This window comes from Pelophylax lessonae (genome assembly GCF_965119305.1).
Source record: "Pelophylax lessonae genome assembly, contig: HAP1_SCAFFOLD_641, whole genome shotgun sequence".
NCBI classification, from domain to species: domain Eukaryota; kingdom Metazoa; phylum Chordata; class Amphibia; order Anura; family Ranidae; genus Pelophylax; species Pelophylax lessonae.
In genome coordinates, this window is record NW_028119704.1 from 28,915 (window position 1) to 49,739 (window position 20,825).

Below are 20,825 nucleotides of genomic sequence, written 5' to 3' on the forward strand. Positions count from 1 at the left end.
TCAATGAACACAGACAGTCCCTTTCCTGGGGTGCTCCCAGGGTATTTGGGGTCCCTTTCCTGGGGTGCTCCCAGGGTGATATTCGGGGTTCCTTTTCTGGGGTGCTCCCAGGGTGATATTTGGGGTCCCTTTCCTGGGGTGCTCCCAGGGTGATATTTAGGGTCCCTTTCCTGGGGTGCTCCCAGGGTGATATTCGGGGTCCCTTTCCTGGGGTGCTCCCAGGGTGATATTTGGGGTCCCTTTCCTGGGGTGCTCCCAGGGTGATATTTGGGGTCCCTTTCCTGGGGTGCTCCCAGGGTCATATTTGGGGTCCCTTTCCTTGGGTGCTCCCAGGGTGATATTTGGGGTTCCTTTTCTGGGGAGCTCCCAGGGTGATATTTGGGGTCCCTTTCCTGGGGTGCTCCCAGGGTGATATTTGGGGTCCCTTTCCTGGGGTGCTCCCAGGGTCATATTTGGGGTCCCTTTCCTTGGGTGCTCCCAGGGTGATATTTGGGGTTCCTTTTCTGGGGAGCTCCCAGGGTGATATTTGGGGTCCCTTTCCTGGGGTGCTCCCAGGGTGATATTTGGGGTCCCTTTCCTGGGGTGCTCCCAGGGTGATATTTGGGGTCCCTTTCCTGGGGTGCTCCCAGGGTGATATTTGGGGTCCCTTTTCTGGGGTGCTCCCCCCATCTTGTATTACACGTTGCGTCCGGTATAGCGAGCGCGCGGAACGCTGGGTGACCTATGGAGGGCCTCCGCCCAGATATTAGATGTGACCGCATGCAGGAGGTATAAAGTCCATCCCTGTAATGGCGGGGATCCCTTTATTCTGTAGATGTAGGGGTCCCTCTATAAGGGCCACACAGGGTGTAATTAGGGCCCCCGGAGAGGCGGCGATGGGTTAATGTCTGTGTGTGCTCAGTGACATCACAATGACCTTTACTCTGTAATAACAGACAGGAGGGAGCTAAGTGCAGCCAGAGGAGGCAGAGTCTCCATACAGAGCCAGGCCATGGGGCTCTTCTCCTACCCGGCCTCCTACATCCCCGGGGTGCCCTGGGGCAGCGTGGACTCTCTTCTACAAGGTAAGATGACCCGATAACTAACCCACCCAGAACTAGTCCTCACCACCCAGACCTAGTCCTCACTGACAAAGACCTAGTCCTCACTGACCAAGAACTAGTCCTCACTGACCCATAACTAGTCCTCACCGACCCAGAACTAGTCCTCACTGACCCATAACTAGTCCTCACCACCCAGAACTAGTCCTTACTGACAAAGAACTAGTCCTCACTGACCAAGAACTAGTCATTACTGACCAAGAACTAGTCCTCAATGACCCATAACTAGTCCTCACCGACCCAGAACTAGTCCTCACCGACCCAGACCTAGTCCTCACTGACCCAGACCTAGTCCTCACTGACCCATAACTAGTCCTCACTGACCCAGAACTAGTCCTCACTGACCCATAACTAGTCCTCACTGACCCATAATTAGTCCTCACCGACCCAGAACTAGTCCTCACCGACCCAGACCTAGTCCTCACTGACCCATAACTAGTCCTCACTGACCCAGAACTAGTCCTTACTGACCCAGAACTAGTCCTCACCGACCCAGACCTAGTCTTCACTAACCCAGAACTAGTCCTCACTGACCCAGAACTAGTCCTTACTGACCCAGAACTAGTCCTCACCGACCCAGACCTAGTCCTCACTGACCCATAACTAGTCCTCACTACCCAGACCTAGTCCTTACTGACCCATAACTAGTCCTCACTACCCAGACCTAGTCCTCACTGACCCATAACTAGTCCTCACTACCCAGACATAGTCCTCTCTGACCCATAATTAGTCCTCACTGACCAAGAACTAGTCCTCACTGACACATAACTAGTCTTTACTAACCCAGACCTAGTCTTTACTAACCCAGACCTAGTCCTTACTGACCCAGAATTAGTCCTTACTGACCCATAACTAGTCCTCACTACCCAGAACTAGTCCTAACATACCAAGAACTAGTCTTTACTGACCTAGAACTAGTCCTCACTGACCCAGAACTAGTCCTCACATCACTTTTCCCTATGGGTGAAGTCCCTGTATATGGATGTGGTCCCTGTATATGGATGTGGTCCCTGTATATGGGTGTAGTCCCGGTATATGGATGGGGTCCCTGTATATGGATGTGGTCCATGTATATGGGTGTGGTCCATGTATATGGGTGTGGTCCCTGTATATGGATGTGGTCCCTGTATATGGATGGGGTTATTGTTGGGTTGGGGTAATGCTAGCAATATGGTTATGCTAGGGTTAGGTTAGGGTTATTGCTAGGGTTAGGGTTATGGCTAGGGTTAGGGTAATGCTAGCAATATGGTTATGCTAGGATTAGGTTAGGGTTATGGTTAGGGATATGCTAAGGTTTGGATAAGGTAAGGGTTATGCTAGGGTTATTGCTAAGGTTAGACTACGTTTGTGGTTAAGGTTATGCTAGGGTTAGGGTAATGCTAGGGTTATTGTTATGCTATTGTTAGGTTAGAGTTATTATTGGGTTAGGGTAATGCTAGCATTATGGTTATGCTAGGGTTAGGTTAGGGTTATTGTTGGGTTAGGATTATTGCTAGGGTTATGGCTAGGGTTAGGGTTATTGCTAAGGTTAGGGTAATGTTAGGGTTATGGTTATACTAGAGTTACGGTTATTGCTAGGCTTAGTATAATGCTAGGGTTATGGTTAATGCTAGGGTTATGGCTAGGGGTACTTTAGGGTTATTGGTAGGGTTAGGTTATGGTTATGTCAGGGTTAGGGTAATTCTAGGGTAGGCTAGGGTTTGGTTATGCTAGGTTTAGGGTATGCTAGGGTTAGGATAATGCTAAGGTAATGGGTATTGCCAGGGTGAGGGTAATGCTAGGGTTAGGGCAAGTGTTAGGTTATCGTTAGGGTTATGCTATGGTTATGCTATGGTTAGAGTTAGGATTAGGGTTAGGATTAGGGTTAGGATTAGAGTTAGGATTAGGGTTAGGATTAGGGTTAGGATTAGAGTTAGGATTAGAGTTAGGATTAGAGTTAGGATTAGGGTTAGGATTAGAGTTAGGGTTAGAGTTAGGATTAGGGTTAGGATTAGAGTTAGGATTAGAGTTAGGATTAGAGTTAGGATTAGAGTTAGGATTAGGATTAGGATTAGGGTTAGGATTAGAGTTAGGATTAGGATTAGGGTTAGGATTAGGGTTAGGATTAGAGTTAGGGTTAGGATTAGGGTTAGGATTAGGGTTAGGGTTAGGATTAGGGTTAGGATTAGGGTTAGGATTAGAGTTAGGATTAGGGTTAGGATTAGGGTTAGGATTAGAGTTAGGATTAGAGTTAGGATTAGAGTTAGGATTAGAGTTAGGATTAGGGTTAGGATTAGGGTTAGGATTAGAGTTAGGATTAGAGTTAGGATTAGAGTTAGGATTAGAGTTAGGATTAGGGTTAGGATTAGAGTTAGGATTAGAGTTAGGATTAGGGTTAGGATTAGGGTTAGGATTAGAGTTAGGATTAGAGTTAGGATTAGGATTAGAGTTAGGATTAGGGTTAGGATTAGAGTTAGGATTAGAGTTAGGGTTAGGATTAGGGTTAGGATTAGGGTTAGGATTAGAGTTAGGATTAGAGTTAGGATTAGGATTAGGGTTAGGATTAGGGTTAGGATTAGGGTTAGGATTAGGATTAGGATTAGGGTTAGGATTAGGGTCAGAGCTCATTTCTCTAGCAGAAGGGACACCAGGAACAGAGATGGATGGACAGTTTGCCAGGGAGGGGCTTCTATGCATAAGGAATGGGCTGGGGTCAATAAGTAGATGAAATTCGCACACAAGTCACATGTGTATCACGCTGGTGCAACTTTCATATGACTTTTGAGGGTTTACTTTGAAGTCTTTGGCCCTCAAGTCGCATGAAAGTCGGACCAAAGTACTGCAGGAACTGCCTTAAAGTTGCTGCAAATATATGAATGGTACTCATTGGGAAACATGGGGTGCAACTTGTCATGCAACTTTGGGGTCCAAAGTGTGAATGGGGCCTAAATCACTATGACAGCCAGGCAACTAGCATTTACATAAGGAAGGATCAGCAGCAGCCTCCATTTTTCAATCAGTAGTGGTTTCCCCTAAATAACTCATTTTTGAAAAGTGCGGCAAGAACTCTTCACTCAGCATGTGCTGTCCCTGTGTCCCTCTGCCATCAAATATACCCAGGCCAGTGCAAACATTGCATTGTGTACATTCGACCTGTCTGTGGTCTGCACTGTGACTGCAGACCGGGAATGACACCGGGAAGTCACCTGCTCCTGCGTAGTGATTGCTGCGAGTCCCAATGATGGTTGTCACCGCTCTCAGAGATGGTTTTCTGTCTTCCAGGTGTGGTCGGGGCGTGCGCCGTCTCCGTCCTCTACAATCTGATGCGGGTTTATCTCTACATCAAATGTCTCAAGTAAGTCGCATTCATCAGCGGTGTGAGATCCTGCTAACTGCCATTCCTACTGCTAACCAGACTTGTATAAAGTACTCGAAATTTCTACTTGAGTAAAAGTACAAGTGCTCGATCAAAAAATTACTTGAGTAGAAGTGGAAGTGCTCGCAGAAAAAGTTACTTAAGTAGAAGTACTAAAGTATTCAACATTTTTTTTACTTAAGTATTGCAAGTAGTTTTTTCAAAAAATTTGCTACTTAAGTACTAAAAGTAAAAAGTACCAGTAGTTTTGAAAAAAAATTTCTACTCAAGTACTGAAAGTAGAAGTACAAGTACTGTGTTATGTAGTTATTAAAGAAAGAAGTCAAAAGTTTGAACATCATATTGTTTTTTATTATTTCAAATGATTTATTCAAATGATTAACCTGTGTTTGTTAGCAGTTTCTTGATGCACTTTAAGCGCTGTAGCACCATTTATTTGTTTGTTTCATATTTTCTTTTTATTGGAAAGATTTGGTATAGCAGCTTTTATTATACACAGCCTTTATTTTCGTATGCGCTGATTTACAAATGACATTATACACATTTTTTTGAGCTTTATGCAACCTGCCATCTACTGTTCTGGCAGTGGTAATTTTTTTAAAAGTAACGAGTAACTATGCAGCACAAAAAAAAAATACTTGAGTAGAAGTATCAAAATCATCGAAAAAATGTAGTGAAGTAAAAGTAGAAGTAGGAGAAAAAAATTCTACTCTAGGAAAGTACAGATACCGCATTTCGGTACTTAAGTACAGTACTTAAGTAGTTCTACTTCGTTACTATACATCTCTGCTGCTAACTGCCATTCCTACTGCTAACCCTCATTCCTAATGCTAACTGCCATTTCTACTGCTAACTGCCATTTCTACTGCTAACTGCCATTTCTACTGCTAACTGCCATTTCTACTGTTAACTTCCAATCCTACTGCTATCTGCCATTCCTACTGCTATCTTCCATTCCTAATGCTAACTGCCATTCCTACTGCTAACTGCCATTCCTACTGCTAACTGCCATTTCTACTGCTAACTGCCATTCCTACTGCTAACTGCCATTCCTACTGCTAACTGCCATTCCTACTGCTAACTGCCATTCATACCGCTAACTGCCATTCATACTGCTAACTGCAACCCAGTGACTGGTACATACAACCCTGGACTGCCAACCAATGCACAGATATCTTAGGAAACATTGTATATACATTGTATATGTCTGATCTCCACTTCACTCCAGTCTTCTAGTTCTCTGTATTGGTGGAAGAATTGATTTGATATCTTTGTTTGTTGTTTAGTAGAAGACTCTGATTGGTGGAATAAGCCACAGAGAAAAAAGGTCCCAATTAAAGTGGGTGTAAACCTCAGACATATGAACAAAGCACATCCCTCTATAGTGTGTATACTTGTCTCAGTCCAGATAGTGCGCTAAGTGTAATTTCTGCCTGCTTCCTCTGCTATCCGCATGAGATACTTCTGACAAGTTTTCCTGACACTAAGAGAAAAAAGGTGACAGAGGAGGGACCTCCAGCACACAGCCTGTGATTGACAGCCTCAGCTTTCTTCCTGTGTGCAAGGCGGGCGGGGGGGGGGGGGGGGTCCAGCCGTCCAATTAGCTCTCAGAGCTCTCCTCACTGAGCTCTGCAGAGTGTAACTTCAGCTCTCCGCCCAATTTTTCTGAACTCTCAGACAAGCTTTATAAATTCTGGACTTTAAACTGCAGATAAACAGGTACAACTTATGTAGGAGGGTTTGTTTAATCTCTGTGTATCACCTGAGGTCAGTCACCTCACTGGGGATATGGAGGGTTTACAACCACTTTATATGGGTCCAATGTGAAGAGTATTTCAATTTCTCTACATTTTTAATCTGAAGGAACCCTTGAAATACATTTTCGGGTTCAGGGAACCCCTGATAATTTTACAGCTCACAGTACAATAATATGGTGGTCATTGAGAAGACCGTCCCTTACCGATAGCTTCAGTAAAAGGATAATTGGCGTCAGTGGGAACTCGGTCAATGGTCTCAGTGGGAACTCGGTCAATGGTGTCAGTGGGAACTCGGTCAATGGTGTCAGTGGGAACTCGGTCAATGGTGTCAGTGGGAACTCGGTCAATGGTGTCAGTGGGAACTCGGTCAATGGTGTCAGTGGGAACTCGGTCAATGGTCTCAGTGGGAACTCGGTCAATTGTCTCAGTGGGAACTCGGTCAATGGTCTCAGTGGGAACTCGGTCAATGGTCTCAGTGGGAACTCGGTCAATGGTCTCAGTGGGAACTCGGTCAATGGTCTCAGTGGGAACTCGGTCAATGGTCTCAGTGGGAACTCGGTCAATGGTCTCAGTGGGAACTCGGTCAATGGTCTCAGTGGGAACTCGGTCAATGGTCTCAGTGGGAACTCGGTCAATGGTCTCAGTGGGAACTCGGTCAATGGTCTCAGTGGGAACTCGGTCAATGGTGTCAGTGGGAACTCGGTCAATGGTGTCAGTGGGAACTCGGTCAATGGTGTCAGTGGGAACTCGGTCAATGGTCTCAGTGGGAACTCGGTCAATGGTCTCAGTGGGAACTCGGTCAATGGTCTCAGTGGGAACTCGGTCAATGGTCTCAGTGGGAACTCAGTCAATGGTCTCAGTGGGAACTCAGTCAATGGTCTCAGTGGGAACTCAGTCAATGGTCTCAGTGGGAACTCAGTCAATGGTCTCAGTGGGAACTCAGTCAATGGTCTCAGTGGGAACTCGGTCAATGGTCTCAGTGGGAACTCGGTCAATGGTCTCAGTGGGAACTCGGTCAATGGTCTCAGTGGGAACTCTGTCAATGGTCTCAGTGGGAACTCGGTCAATGGTCTCAGTGGGAACTCGGTCAATGGTCTCAGTGGGAACTCGGTCAATGGCGTCAATGGGAACTCTGTCAATGGCGTCAATGGGAACTCGGTCAATGGTCTCAGTGGGAACTCAGTCAATGATGTCAGTGGAAACTCGGTCAATGGTCTCAGTGGGAACTTGATCAGTGGTGTCATCACCCCCCCATACATGGAGGATGAGCCCCATGGGAGCAGATAGAGTCCATTGTGTATGACTGGGGCTGGAAACAGGAGAGCTACAATCTAATTGGCTGCTGTGATAAATAATGATGATTTCTCTCCCACAGTGACCCGGACAGAGAGAAGAAAGCGCTGCGGCTCGGATCTCAGTCCCGCCTCCGCGGTCTGATCCACCTGGTGCTGCTCAGCGCCATCTATGCCCTGCTGGGGCCCCGGGTGGGAGCTCTGGTGGTCCTGGAGTTCTCCCTGCGTGCCATCTCTATGATCCTGTCCATGCAGAAGGTCCATATTACTATAGAGGGCCATGAATGTGTGTGTGGGGGGGGGTGTATATATATATATATATATATATATAATATCAGTATCTCACAAAAGTAAGTACACCCCTCACATTCTATCTTTTCATGTGACAACACTGAAGAAATGACACTTTGCTACAATGTAAAGTAGTGAGTGTACAGCTTGTATAACAGTGTAAATTTACTGTCCTCTCAAAATAACTCAACACACAGCCATTAATGTCTAAACCGCTGGCAACAAAAGTGAGTACACCCCTAAGTGACAATGTCCAAATTGGGCCCAATTAGCCATTTTCCCTCCCCGGTGTCATGTGACTCGTTAGTGTTACAAGGTCTCGGGTGTGAATGGGGAGCAGGAGGGTTAAATTTGGTGTTATCGCTCTCACTCTCTCATACTGGTCACTGGAAGTTCAACATGGCACCTCATGGCAAAGAACTCTCTGAGGATCTGAAAAAAAGAATTGTTGCTCTACATAAAGATGGCCTAGGCTATAAGAAGATTGCCAAGACCCTGAAACTGAGCTGCAGCACGGTGGCCAAGACCATACAGCGGTTTAACAGGACAGGTTCCACTCAGAACAGGCCTCACCATGGTCCACCAAAGAAGTTGAGTGCCGTGCTCAGCGTCATATCCAGAGGTTGTCTTTGGGAAATAGACGTATGAGTGCTGCCAGCATTGCTGCAGAGGTTGAAGGGGTGGGCGGGTCAGCCTGTCAGTGCTGTCAGACCATACGCCGCACACTGCATAAAATTGGTCTGCATGGTTGTCATCCCAGAAGGAGGCCTCTTCTAAAGATGAAGGACAAGAAAGCCCACAAACAGTTTGCTGAAGACAAGCAGACTAAGGACATGGATTACTGGAACCATCTCCTGTGCTCTGATGAGACCAAGATAAACTTATTTGGTGTCAGATGGTGTCAGGCGTGTGTGGCGGCAACCAGATGAGGAGTACAAAGACAAGTGTGTCTTCCTACAGTCAGGCATGGTGGTGGGAGTGTCATGGTCTGGGGCTGCATGAGTGCTGCCGGCACTGGGGAGCTACAGATCATTAAGGGAACCATGAATGCCAACATGTACTGTGACATACTGAAGCAGAGCATGATCCCCTCCCTTCAGAGACTGGGGGGCAGGGCAGTATTCCAACATAACGACCCCAAACACCTCCAAGAAGACCACTGCCTTGCTAAAGAAGCTGAGGGTAAAGGTGATGGACTGGCCAAGCGTCTCCAGACCTAAACCCTATTGAGCATCTGTGGGGATCCTCAAACAGAAGGGGGAGGAGCGCAAGGTCTCTAACATCCACCAGCCCTGTGATGTCATCATGGAGGAGGGGAAGAGGACTCCAGTAACAACCTGTGAAGCTCTGGTGAACTCCATGCCCAGGAGGGTTAAGGCAGTGCTGGAAAATAATGGCAGCCACACAAAATATTCACACTTTGGGCCCAATTTGGACATTGTCACTTAGGGGTGTACTGACTTTTGTTGCCAGCGGTTTAGACATTAATGGCTGTGTGTTGAGTTATTTTGAGGGGACAGTAAATTTACACTGTTATACAAGCTGTACACTCACTACTTTACATTGTAGCAAAGTCTCATTTCTTCAGTGTTGTCACATGAAAAGATAAAATAAAATATTTACAAAAATGTGAGGGGTGTACTTACTTTTGTCAGATACTGTATATGTAGGGGGTGAATATTTATGTGTATGTGGGTGGGGTAGATATAAGTAAGGGGTGAATATTTATGTGTATGTGGGTGGGGTAGATATAAGTAGGGGGTGAATATTTATGTGTATGTGGGCGGGGTAGATATAAGTAAGGGGTGAATATTTATGTGTATATGGGTGGGGTAGATATAAGTAAGGGGTGAATATTTATGTGTATATGGGTGGGATAGATATAAGTAAGGGGTGAATATTTATGTGTATGTGGGCGGGGTAGATATAAGTAAGGGGTGAATATTTATGTGTATATGGGTGGGATAGATATAAGTAAGGGGTGAATATTTATGTTTATGTGGGTTTGGGTAGATATATGTAGGTGGTGAATATTTATGTGTATGTGGGCGGGGTAGATATAAGTAGGGGGGGTGAATATTTATGTGTATGTGGGCGGGGTAGATATAAGTAGGGGGGTGAATATTTATGTGTATGTGGATGGGGTAGATATACAAAGGGGGGGGTAAATATTTATGTGTATGTGGGTGGGGTAGATATATGTAGGGGGTGAATATTTATATGTATGTAGGCGTGGTAGATAGAAGTAAGGGGTGAATATTTATGTGTATGTGGGCGGGGTAGATATATGTAGGGGGTGAATATTTATGTGCATGTAGGTGGGGTAGATATAAGTAAGGGGTGAATATTTATGTGTATGTGGGCGGGGTAGATATAAGTAGGGGGGTGAATATTTATGTGTATGTGGGCGGGGTAGATATATGTAGGGGGTGAATATTTATGTGTATGTGGGCGGTGTAGATATACGTAGGGGGTGAATATTTATGTGTATGTGGGTGGGGTAGATATAAGTAGGGGGTGAATATTTATGTGTATGTGGGCGGGGTAGATATACGTAGGGGGTGAATATTTATGTGTATGTGGGCGGGGTAGATATACGTAGGAGGAGAATATTTATGTGTATGTGGGCGGGGTAGATATACGTAGGAGGAGAATATTTATGTGTATGTGGGCGGGATAGATATATGTAGGGGGTGAATATTTATGTGTATGTGGGCGGGGTGGATATATGTGGGGGGTGAATATTTATGTGTATGTGGGCGGGGTGGATATATGTAGGGGGTGAATATTTATGTGTATGTGGGTGGGGTAGATATACGTAGGGGGTGAATATTTATGTGTATGTGGGCGGAGTGATATGTATAGGGGGTGAATATTTATGTGTATGTGGGTGGGGTAGATATATGTAGGGGGTGAATATTTATATGTATGTAGGCGTGGTAGATATAAGTAAGGGGTAAATATTTATGTGTATGTGAGCGGGGTAGATATATGTAGGGGGTGAATATTTATGTGCATGTAGGTGGGGTAGATATAAGTAAGGGGTGAATATTTATGTGTATGTGGGCGGGGTAGATATAAGTAGGGGGTGAATATTTATGTGTATGTGGGCGGGGTAGATATATGTAGGGGGTGAATATTTATGTGTATGTGGGCGGTGTAGATATACGTAGGGGGTGAATATTTATGTGTATGTGGGCGGAGTGATATGTATAGGGGGTGAATATTTATGTGTATGTGGGTGGGGTAGATATAAGTAGGGGGTGAATATTTATGTGTATGTGGGCGGGGTAGATATACGTAGGGGGTGAATATTTATGTGTATGTGGGCGGGGTAGATATACGTAGGAGGAGAATATTTATGTGTATGTGGGCGGGGTAGATATACATAGGAGGAGAATATTTATGTGTATGTGGGCGGGGTGGATATATGTAGGGGGTGAATATTTATGTGTATGTGGGCGGGGTGGATATATGTAGGGGGTGAATATTTATGTGTATGTGGGCGGGGTGGATATACGTAGGGGGTGAATATTTATGTGTATGTGGGCGGGGTAGATATACGTAGGGGGTGAATATTTATGTGTATGTGGGCGGAGTGATATGTATAGGGGGGTGAATATTTATGTAGGTGGTGACTTTCCTGTGTGCTTCCCCCGCAGGGCTCCCAAAGCTCGCAGCTCTTCCTACTCTGCCAGTTCTCGCTGGGTTGTGGCATTGCCTGCAGCCTGGACTACCTGCATGAAGGGGCCCCGCACCGCACCTGGAGCCTGCTGCTGGCCGCCGGCTTCTCCGCCCTGATCGTGTGGCAGACACGGCGGATGTGCCGCCACGTTGGGGAGATGTACCAGCTGCACAGCAGCGAGCGCTACTGCGGGGTGTGCCTGACTCTCCTGGCATGCTGGCACGACGTGCCGACATTCCTGTGCTGGGCGCTGAAGGTGGCCTTCCTGGTGTCGGATTTGGCGGCGGTCGCCGTGATCAACCGAGATTTCCTGACGACGTCAGAGGCCGTCCGGTTCTGGACCCCACTCACCATCTGCTACACCCTGCTGGTCATCTATATGCAAGGTGAGCCCCAACAGGGGGAGGTGAGGACCAGCACAGGGGCCTCCGGTGGGAGGGGTGCAGATATAATGAACTGCACCAAGGACACGGGGGCCACAGCTTTATCCACCGACTCAGGACATGTGAAATCTGCCAGCATGCTGGAAAGCTGTTGTAAATTCTGTATATAGTAAAGGGCAACAGTCAACATGGGCTTTGCTGCTTAACTGCAGACAGGAAACAGGAAAGTTAATTCAGGGAAAAGACAAAGAGCATACTATAGATACAGCTATAAATGTATAAACACCGCCATCTACTGGTTGAGAAATGTAACTCTACCAAATACTGATGTGCAGTAGTTGTTGCACAAAATACAATCCTGTATGTCAACAAAAACTAAAGCCTGAACCACCCATCCTGATTGGTAGACACCAACCAACAACCCAGGCTCCGCCTACTCACCCTACCCTGTATGTGAGTATATGAGGCTGCATTGTGAGGATTTATACTTGTACTGTGAAAGAGCATATACTGTACATCAGCACTATGCGTGTATATACTGTATACAGAGCTTCCGGAAAGTTCTCACAGCGCTTCACTTCTTCCACGTGGGAGTTTTTTTTTTCCCTTTTTAATAAATTTGCAAAGATTTCAAACAAATTTCTCTCACGTTGTCATTATGGGGGAGGAGTTTGTAGAATTTGGAGGAAAATAATGAATGGAATCCATGTTGGAATGCGGCTGTAATATAAAATGTGGAAGAAGTGAAGCTCTGTGAATACTTCCCGCATGCTCTGTATATTATTGATCTGTATATCTGCTCTGTATATTATTGATCTGTATATCTGCTCTGTATATTATTGATCTGTATATTATTGATCTGTATATCTGCTCTGTATATTATTGGCTCAGACTTTGTGTTTTGCAGAGGAGCAGCACCAGCACCCCACAGAACAGATGGCTTTCCAGACGGTCCTTGTCCGGATGGGGGGGCTCCTGATCCTGATGATGACGGTGGGGCGATGGGCGGACATTCTGCACATTTTATTGTCTCTGATTGGAGAGATTTGGTGTCTGATGTACGCCGGGATGATGCTGAAGATTTGCAGAGAGGAGGTGAGATGATCATTGCACCCCAATGATGGCTGAGCCATGTGTCATGTGATCAGAGTAGGGGAGTACATAGGATTATGGGGGTGTACATAGGATTTGGGGGTGTACATAGGATTATAGGGGAGTACATAGGATTATAGGGGAGTACATAGGATTATGGGGGTGTACATAGGATTGTAGGGGTGTACATAGCATTGTAGGGGTGTACATAGCATTGTAGGGGTGTACATAGCATTGTAGGGGTGTACATAGGATAGGATTATATGGGTGTACATAGGATAGGATTATAGGGGTGTACATAGGATTGTAGGGGTGTACATAGGATTTGGGGGTGTACATAGGATTATAGGGGTGTACATAGGATTATAGGGGTGTACATAGGATTGTAGGTGTGTACATAGGATTTGGGGGTGTACATAGGATTATAGGGGTGTACATAGGACTGTAGGGGTGTACATAGGACTGTAAGGGTGTGCATAGGATTGTAGGGATGTACATAGGATTTGGGGGTGTACATAGGATTATAGGGGTGTACATAGGATTATAGGGGTGTACATGGGATTTGGGGGTGTACATAGGACTGTATGGGTGTACATAGGATTATAGGGGTGTACATAGGATTATAGAGGTGTACATAGGACTGTAGGGGTGTACATAGGATTGTAGGGGTGTACATAGGATTTGGGGGTGTACATAGGATTATAGGGTGTACATAGGATTATAGGGGTGTACATAGGATTATAGGGATGTACATAGGATTGTAGGGGTGTACATAGGACTGTAGGGGTGTACATGGACTGTAGGGGTGTACATAGGATTGTAGAGGTGTACATAGGACTGTAGGGGTGTACATAGGATTACAGGGGTGTACATAGGATTGTAGAGGTGTACATAGGACTGTAGGGGTGTACATAGGACTGTAGGGGTGTACATAGGATTGTAGGGGTGTACATAGGATTTGGGGGTGTACATAGGATTTGGGGGTGTACATAGGATTATAGGGGTGTACATAGGATTATAGGGGTGTACATAGGATTGTAGGGGTGTACATAGGATTATAGGGGTGTACATAGGATTGTAGGTGTGTACATAGGATTATAGGGGTGTACATAGGACTGTAGGGGTGTACATAGGACTGTAGGGATGTACATAGGACTGTAGGGGTGTGCATAGGACTGTAGGGGTGTACATAGGATTGTAGGGTTGTACATAGGACTGTAGGGGTGTACATAGGACTGTAGGGGTGTACATAGGACTGTAGGGAAGTACATAGGACTGTAGGGGTGTACATAGGATTGTAGGGTTGTACATAGGATTGTAGGTGTGTACATAGGATTGTAGGGGTGTACATAGGATTGTAGGGGTGTACATAGGATTGTAGGGGTGTACATAGGACTGTAGGGGTGTACATAGGACTGTAGGGAAGTACATAGGATTATAGGGGTTTACATTGGATTGTAGGGGTGTGATGGTTATGGTGGATGTGGCATTACTGTGCTAAGTGGGAGTGGCTTAAAAGGGTTAAATAAAATCTGCACATACTGTTCTCTGGGTCAGGAGCAAGTAACACACAGAGTGCAGGGGTCAGGAGTAAAACAGAGTACAGGGGTCAGGAGTAAGTAACACACAGAGTGTAGGGGTCAGGAGTAATTAATGTAAAGAGTGCAAGGGTCAGGAGTAGGTAACACACAGTGTGCAGGGGTCAGGAGTAGGTAACAGTGTGCAGGGGTCAGGAGTAGGTAACACACAGTGTGCAGGGGTCAGGAGTAGGTAACACACAGTGTGCAGGGGTCAGGAGCAAGTAACACACAGAGTACAGGGGTCAGGAGTAGGTAACACACAGGGTACAGGGGTCAGGAGTAAGTAACACACAGAGTGCAGGGGTCAGGAGCAAGTAACACACAGAGTACAGGGATCAGGAGCAAGTAACACACAGAGTACAGGGATCAGGAGTAAGTAACAACACAGAGTGTAGGGGTCAGGAGTAAAACAGAGTACAGGGGTCAGGAGTAAGTAACACACAGATTGCAGGGATCAGGAGCAAGTAACACACAGAGTACAGGGGTCAGGAGTAAGTAACACACAGAGTGTAGGGGTCAGGAGTAATTAATGTAAAGAGTGCAGGGGTCAGGAGTAGGTAACACACAGTGTGCAGGGGTCAGGAGTAGGTAACACACAGTGTGCAGGGGTCAGGAGTAGGTAACACACAGTGTGCAGGGGTCAGGAGTAGGTAACACACAGTGTGCAGGGGTCAGGAGTAGGTAACACACAGTGTGCAGTGGTCAGGAGCAAGTAACACACAGAGTATAGGGGTCAGGAGTAGGTAACACACAGGGTACAGGGGTCAGGAGTAAGTAACACACAGAGTGCAGGGGTCAGGAGCAAGTAACACACAGAGTACAGGGATCAGGAGCAAGTAACACACAGAGTACAGGGATCAGGAGTAAGTAACAACACAGAGTGTAGGGGTCAGGAGTAAAACAGAGTACAGGGGTCAGGAGTAAGTAACACACAGATTGCAGGGATCAGGAGCAAGTAACACACAGAGTGCAGGGGTCAGGAGTAAGTAACACACAGAGTGTAGGGGTCAGGAGTAATTAATGTAAAGAGTGCAGGGGTCAGGAGTAGGTAACACACAGAGTGCAGGGGTCAGGAGTAGGTAACACACAGAGTGCAGGGGTGGGGAGTATGTAACACACAGAGTGCAGGGGTCGGGAGTATGTAACACACAGAGTGCAGGGGTCGGTAGTAGGTAACACACACAGTGCAGGGTCGGGAGTAGGTAACACACAGAGTGCAGGGGTCGGAAGTATGTAACACACAGAGTGCAGGGGTCAGGAGTAGGTAACACACAGAGTGCAGGGGTCGGGAGTAACACACAGCTGAACCCCCAGAATGAATGAATCGTATTTTGCTGAATGTTGGGGTTCAGGCTGACCTGTAGCACTTGTCACATATCACCCCCGCTGCGTGGAGTGATGCTCTTAATGTATTTATTTTGATCCTCCATATTTTCTTCTTCAGGATTATGGGATTAAAGTAACCAATTCTAAAATGGCCCCGGGCCCCAGAGACCACAGGCGACCCCTGAAGACAGAAGCCCACCTGGAGGAGAGAGACTGACCCCACGTGCTCGGGGACGGCTGTTACATGGACGTGGCAGATGTTCCTCCTATAGCGAGGATCGCTCGCACATACTGTGGCGCGGTATGAGGGGAGGAGACTCGTACATGAACTTGTGATAAGTGGGATACATTTGTATGGCGGAATCTTTGCTCCCCTCGTCATGGAGGATCGTCCGCCCCGTCTACATCCGGGAACAAGGACTCCGTACTATCACCTCATTTCATTTCTGATATCATAATAAAAGTGTGTGTTATAAATGTGGAACTCACTGCGGATCTACTCCCATCATCTTATCAGAATACCCATCACCCCCATCATCTTATCAGAATACCAATCAGCCCCACCATCTTATCAGAATACCCATCACCCCCATCATCTTATCAGAATACCCATCACCCCCATCATCTTATCAGAATACCAATCAGCCCCACCATCTTATCAGAATACCCATCACCCCCATCATCTTATCAGAATACCCATCGCCCCCATCATCTTATCAGAATACCCATCACTCCCATCGTCTTATCAGAATACCCATCGCCCCCATCATCTTATCAGAATACCAATCACCCCCATCATCTTATCAGAATACCCATCACCCCCATCATCTTATCAGAATACCCATCACCCCCATCATCTTATCAGAATACCAATCAGCCCCACCATCTTATCAGAATACCCATCACCCCCATCATCTTATCAGAATACCCATCACCCCCATCATCTTATCAGAATACCAATCAGCCCCACCATCTTATCAGAATACCCATCACCCCCATCATCTTATCAGAATACCCATCGCCCCCATCATCTTATCAGAATACCCATCACTCCCATCATCTTATCAGAATACCCATCACCCCCATCATCTTATCAGAATACCCATCGCCCCCATCATCTTATCAGAATACCCATCGCTCCCATCATCTTATCAGAATACCCATCGCTCCCATCATCTTATCAGAATACCCATCACCCCCATCATCTTATCAGAATACCCATAACTCCCATCATCTTATCAGAATACCCATCACTCCCATCATCTTATCAGAATACCCATCGCCCCCATCATCTTATCAGAATACCCATCACCCCCATCATCTTATCAGAATACCCATCACCCCCATCATCTTATCAGAATACCCATTACTCCCATCATCTTATCAGAATACCCATAACTCCCATCATCTTATCAGAATACCCATCACTCCCATCATCTTATCAGAATACCCATCACTCCCATCATCTTATCAGAATACCCATCACCCCCATCATCTTATCAGAATACCCATCACTCTCATCATCTTATCAGAATACCCATCACTCTTATCATCCTATCAGAATACCCATCACCCCCATCATCTTATCAGAATACCCATCACCCCCATCATCTTATCAGAATACCCATCACTCCCATCATCTTATCAGAATACCCATCACCCCCATCATCTTATCAGAATACCCATCACCCCTCACCCCCATCATCTTATCAGAATACCCATCACCTTTGGGACAGGGGTCAAGTCCTGGGAACTCAACCAAGATTACACCCCCCCCCCCCCACCTGTGTGTGTGTGTATATATATATATATATACAGTATATCACCCCTCACATGTTTGTAAATATTTTATTCTATCTTTTCATGTGACAACACTGAAGAAATGACACTTTGCTACAATGTAAAGTAGTGAGTGTACAGCTTGTATAACAGTGTAAATTTACTGTCCCCTCAAAATAACTCAACACACAGCCATTAATGTCTAAACCACTGGCAACAAAAGTCAGTACACCCCTAAGTGACAATCTCCAAATTGGGCCCAAAGTGTCAATATTTTGTGTGGCCGCCATTATTTTCCAGCACTGCCTTAACCCTCTTGGGCATGGAGTTCACCAGAGCTTCACAGGTTGTCACTGGAGTCCTCTTTCCCTCCTCCATGATGACATCACAGAGCTGGTGGATGTTAGAGACCTTCCCCTCCTCCACCTTCTGTTTGAGGATGCCCCACAGATGCTCAATAGGGTTTAGGTCTGGAGACGCTTGGCCAGTCCATCACCTTTACCCTCAGCTTCTTTAGCAAGGCAGTGGTCATCTTGGAGGTGTTTGGGGTCGTTATGTTGGAATATTGCCCTGCCCCCCAGTCTCTGAAGGGAGGGGATCATGCTCTGCTTCAGTATGTCACAGTACATGTTGGCATTCATGGTTCCCTCAATGATCTGTAGCTCCCCAGTGCCGGCAGCACTCATGCAGCCCCAGACCATGACACTCCCACCCCCATGCCTGACTGTAGGAAGACACACTTGTCTTTGTACTCCTCACCTGGTTGCCCCCACACACACCTGACACCATCTGACACCAAATAAGTTTATCTTGGTCTCATCAGAGCACAGGAGATGGTTCCAGTAATCCATGTCCTTAGTCTGCTTGTCTTCAGAAAACTGTCCTGTTAACCACTTCCGGACCGCCCGCCGCAGTTTTACGTTGGTATTTTGACGTATAAAGGACAGGAGAAGTGGTACTGTGCAGAGTCCATACATACAGAATAAGATGATTATAGATGTGCATATGCTGCCCTCTGGTGATGTCTTTCAGTACTACATGTGCACTTTGTTGGGATATCAGGCAGTCATATAGAAGTGATCAGCATTCCTCATATTCCTGTTCCTGGGTCAGAGATCAGAGAAATGACCGGCCGGGTATTACTGAGCTCCATATGTAATGTCGACCCCCTCATAATGGGCACAGCGGGGGTACAGACCCAGGAACTCAGCACAGGGATGGTGGGAACCCCTCATAATGGGCACAGCGGGTGTACAGACCCGGGAACTCAGCACAGGGATGGGGGGAACCCCTCATAATGGGCACAGCGGGGGTACAGACCCAGGAACTCAGCACAGGGATGGTGGGAACCCCTCATAATGGACACAGCGGGGGTACAGACTCGGGAACTCAGCACAGGGATGGTGGGAACCCCTCATAATGGGCACAGCAGGGGTACAGACCCGGGAACTCAGCACAGGGATGGTGGGAACCCCTCATAAAGGGCACAGCGGGGGTACAGACCCGGGAACTCAGCACAGGGATGGTGGGAACCCCTCATAATGGGCACAGCAGGGGTACAGACCCGGGAACTCAGCACAGGGATGGTGGGAAACTGCCATTCCACTCCCTGACAGCGAGGTTGCTGGTTCCTTAGCTCGTGTGCTTCCAGAAGCCAGGGGCTAGAGTTGCTTCTCTGCCCCAGGAAGGATGCTGGATCCTGGGGAGGACCCTGGCGGGGGCCCCCTGGATAGGCCTGAGACTATGGAAGACATGGAGCTCGGTCCAAGGAGGGGTGAATCCCTGCCTACCTTTAGACGGAGGACTGTTGAAAAGCTGAGGCGGATTGAGAAAGAGGAGGAGAAATTGGCAACTTTGAAAGTAGAATTTAAAAAGAAAAAGTTGTATTGTGCCAAACTGTACAGTAAGAAGAGACCGGCTCTGAGGCCTGAATTGAAGGACTTGGAGCAAGCTTTGAGGAAGCAGAAAGAGTTGGTGAGCTCTCTGAAGGAAAGCTGTGAAGCACTTCAGGAGAAATACAGGAATGAGGAGCGTTTCAGCCGTATGAGGAGAGGAGCCGTTTCCAGCATGGAGAGTGACCCAGTCAGTGAGGAGATTCAGGTACCGACAGAGTCAGCAGAGAGTGAGAAAGTGGGCCCGGAGGATGAGCCCAGCTCTTCGACACCTCACACATCTGCTGAGCCCCCAATGGTGGAGGCCTCTGTCTCCCTCCCTCTGCAGCAGCAATGTGGAACATCTGAGCAGGAGGTTGAGGGGGGTACTGGCATGTTGGAGTTCGTCGCTGAGCTGGAATCCCCTCTGGATGGAAGAAAGTTCCATTTTTTTGCAGATTCCCCAGATGAGGAGATGGATACCGTTCCTCGCCCTATGAAAGAGAGACCTGTGGAGAGAGGAAAATTCACCATTAAGCCTGCAACAACCAGGAGGGAGTTTGATCCCGCCATCAACCATGACACTGCAGAGGTAACACAGCAAGCAGGTACAGTGTGTGTGCAAAGTGGCGATATGAACTTTATTAATGACAATGTGCTTGCTGAGGGTTGTAGTGCTATGGGCTGTCAGCCCACACCCATAGACAATGTGCAGCATGCAGTGCAACCTGATACACCTGCTGAAAAAATTCCACTTTTAAATGCAAGTGGTGAGAAAATTGGAAAAAACTGTGTGTTTCTGGTTGAAGAGTCTGCAGAGAGGTGCACCAAGGACATTGCAGAGGCTTTGCCTGGACCAAATACAGTGGCTGTTCCTGAGCATGGTGGAGGAGATGCTGGGAGCAGTAGTACTATAACTTTTTTGGAGTCTGCAGTAGACAAGGCTGTGATTGAACCCAGGAAAGCAGCTGAGTGCTCAGAGCAGGGGGAGGGGGTGGGTCTTGTCTCTGCTGCTCCAAAGACTGCAAGGGTTGATTCAGGCTCCTTGTCATCAGGTGTGGTTGGGTCTAAAGACAATGCTGTAATTGCTGATGTTTCTGGGAGGAAAACCTATGCTGGTGCTGCTGAAGGGTTTGGGAGGGGGGTGCAAGCAGGGAAGGAGCATGGAAATGTTTTATCTTCCTCATTATTTAAAAGGAGGAATGTGGTACAGCTCAGATGGGAAGGCGAAGGTATTCCGCCATATAGGAGAGCTGTGGTTGATAAGATTCTGCAGATGGGCTTTAAACCTGCAGATATCTTTGCCCTGATCAG

The 20,825-nt window shown here is 46.9% G+C and overlaps 1 protein-coding gene across 1 annotated transcript; it reads left to right on the plus strand.

The window, feature by feature from the left end:
• Positions 1 to 966: 966 nt before the first annotated feature.
• On the plus strand, positions 967 to 16,264 carry LOC309544027 (transmembrane protein 82-like). Its single transcript, XM_082276420.1, has 6 exons — positions 967 to 1,064; positions 4,362 to 4,434; positions 7,588 to 7,762; positions 11,458 to 11,866; positions 12,771 to 12,958; positions 15,980 to 16,264. The coding sequence occupies exons 1-6, from the start codon at positions 992 to 994 to the stop codon at positions 16,076 to 16,078; spliced, it is 1,017 nt and encodes a 338-aa protein (XP_082132546.1). The 5' UTR covers positions 967 to 991; the 3' UTR covers positions 16,079 to 16,264.
• The last annotated feature ends 4,561 nt before the right edge of the window (positions 16,265 to 20,825 follow it).

Excerpts from the sequence above, each read along its gene's own strand:
- LOC309544027 (XM_082276420.1), top strand. The coding sequence starts at position 992 with ATGGGGCTCTTCTCCTACCCGGCCTCCTACATCCCCGGGGTGCCCTGG. Across the intron at positions 1,065-4,361 it reads CGTGGACTCTCTTCTACAAG|GTGTGGTCGGGGCGTGCGCC; the intron begins GTAAGATGACCC and ends TCTGTCTTCCAG. Across the intron at positions 4,435-7,587 it reads CTCTACATCAAATGTCTCAA|TGACCCGGACAGAGAGAAGA; the intron begins GTAAGTCGCATT and ends TCTCTCCCACAG.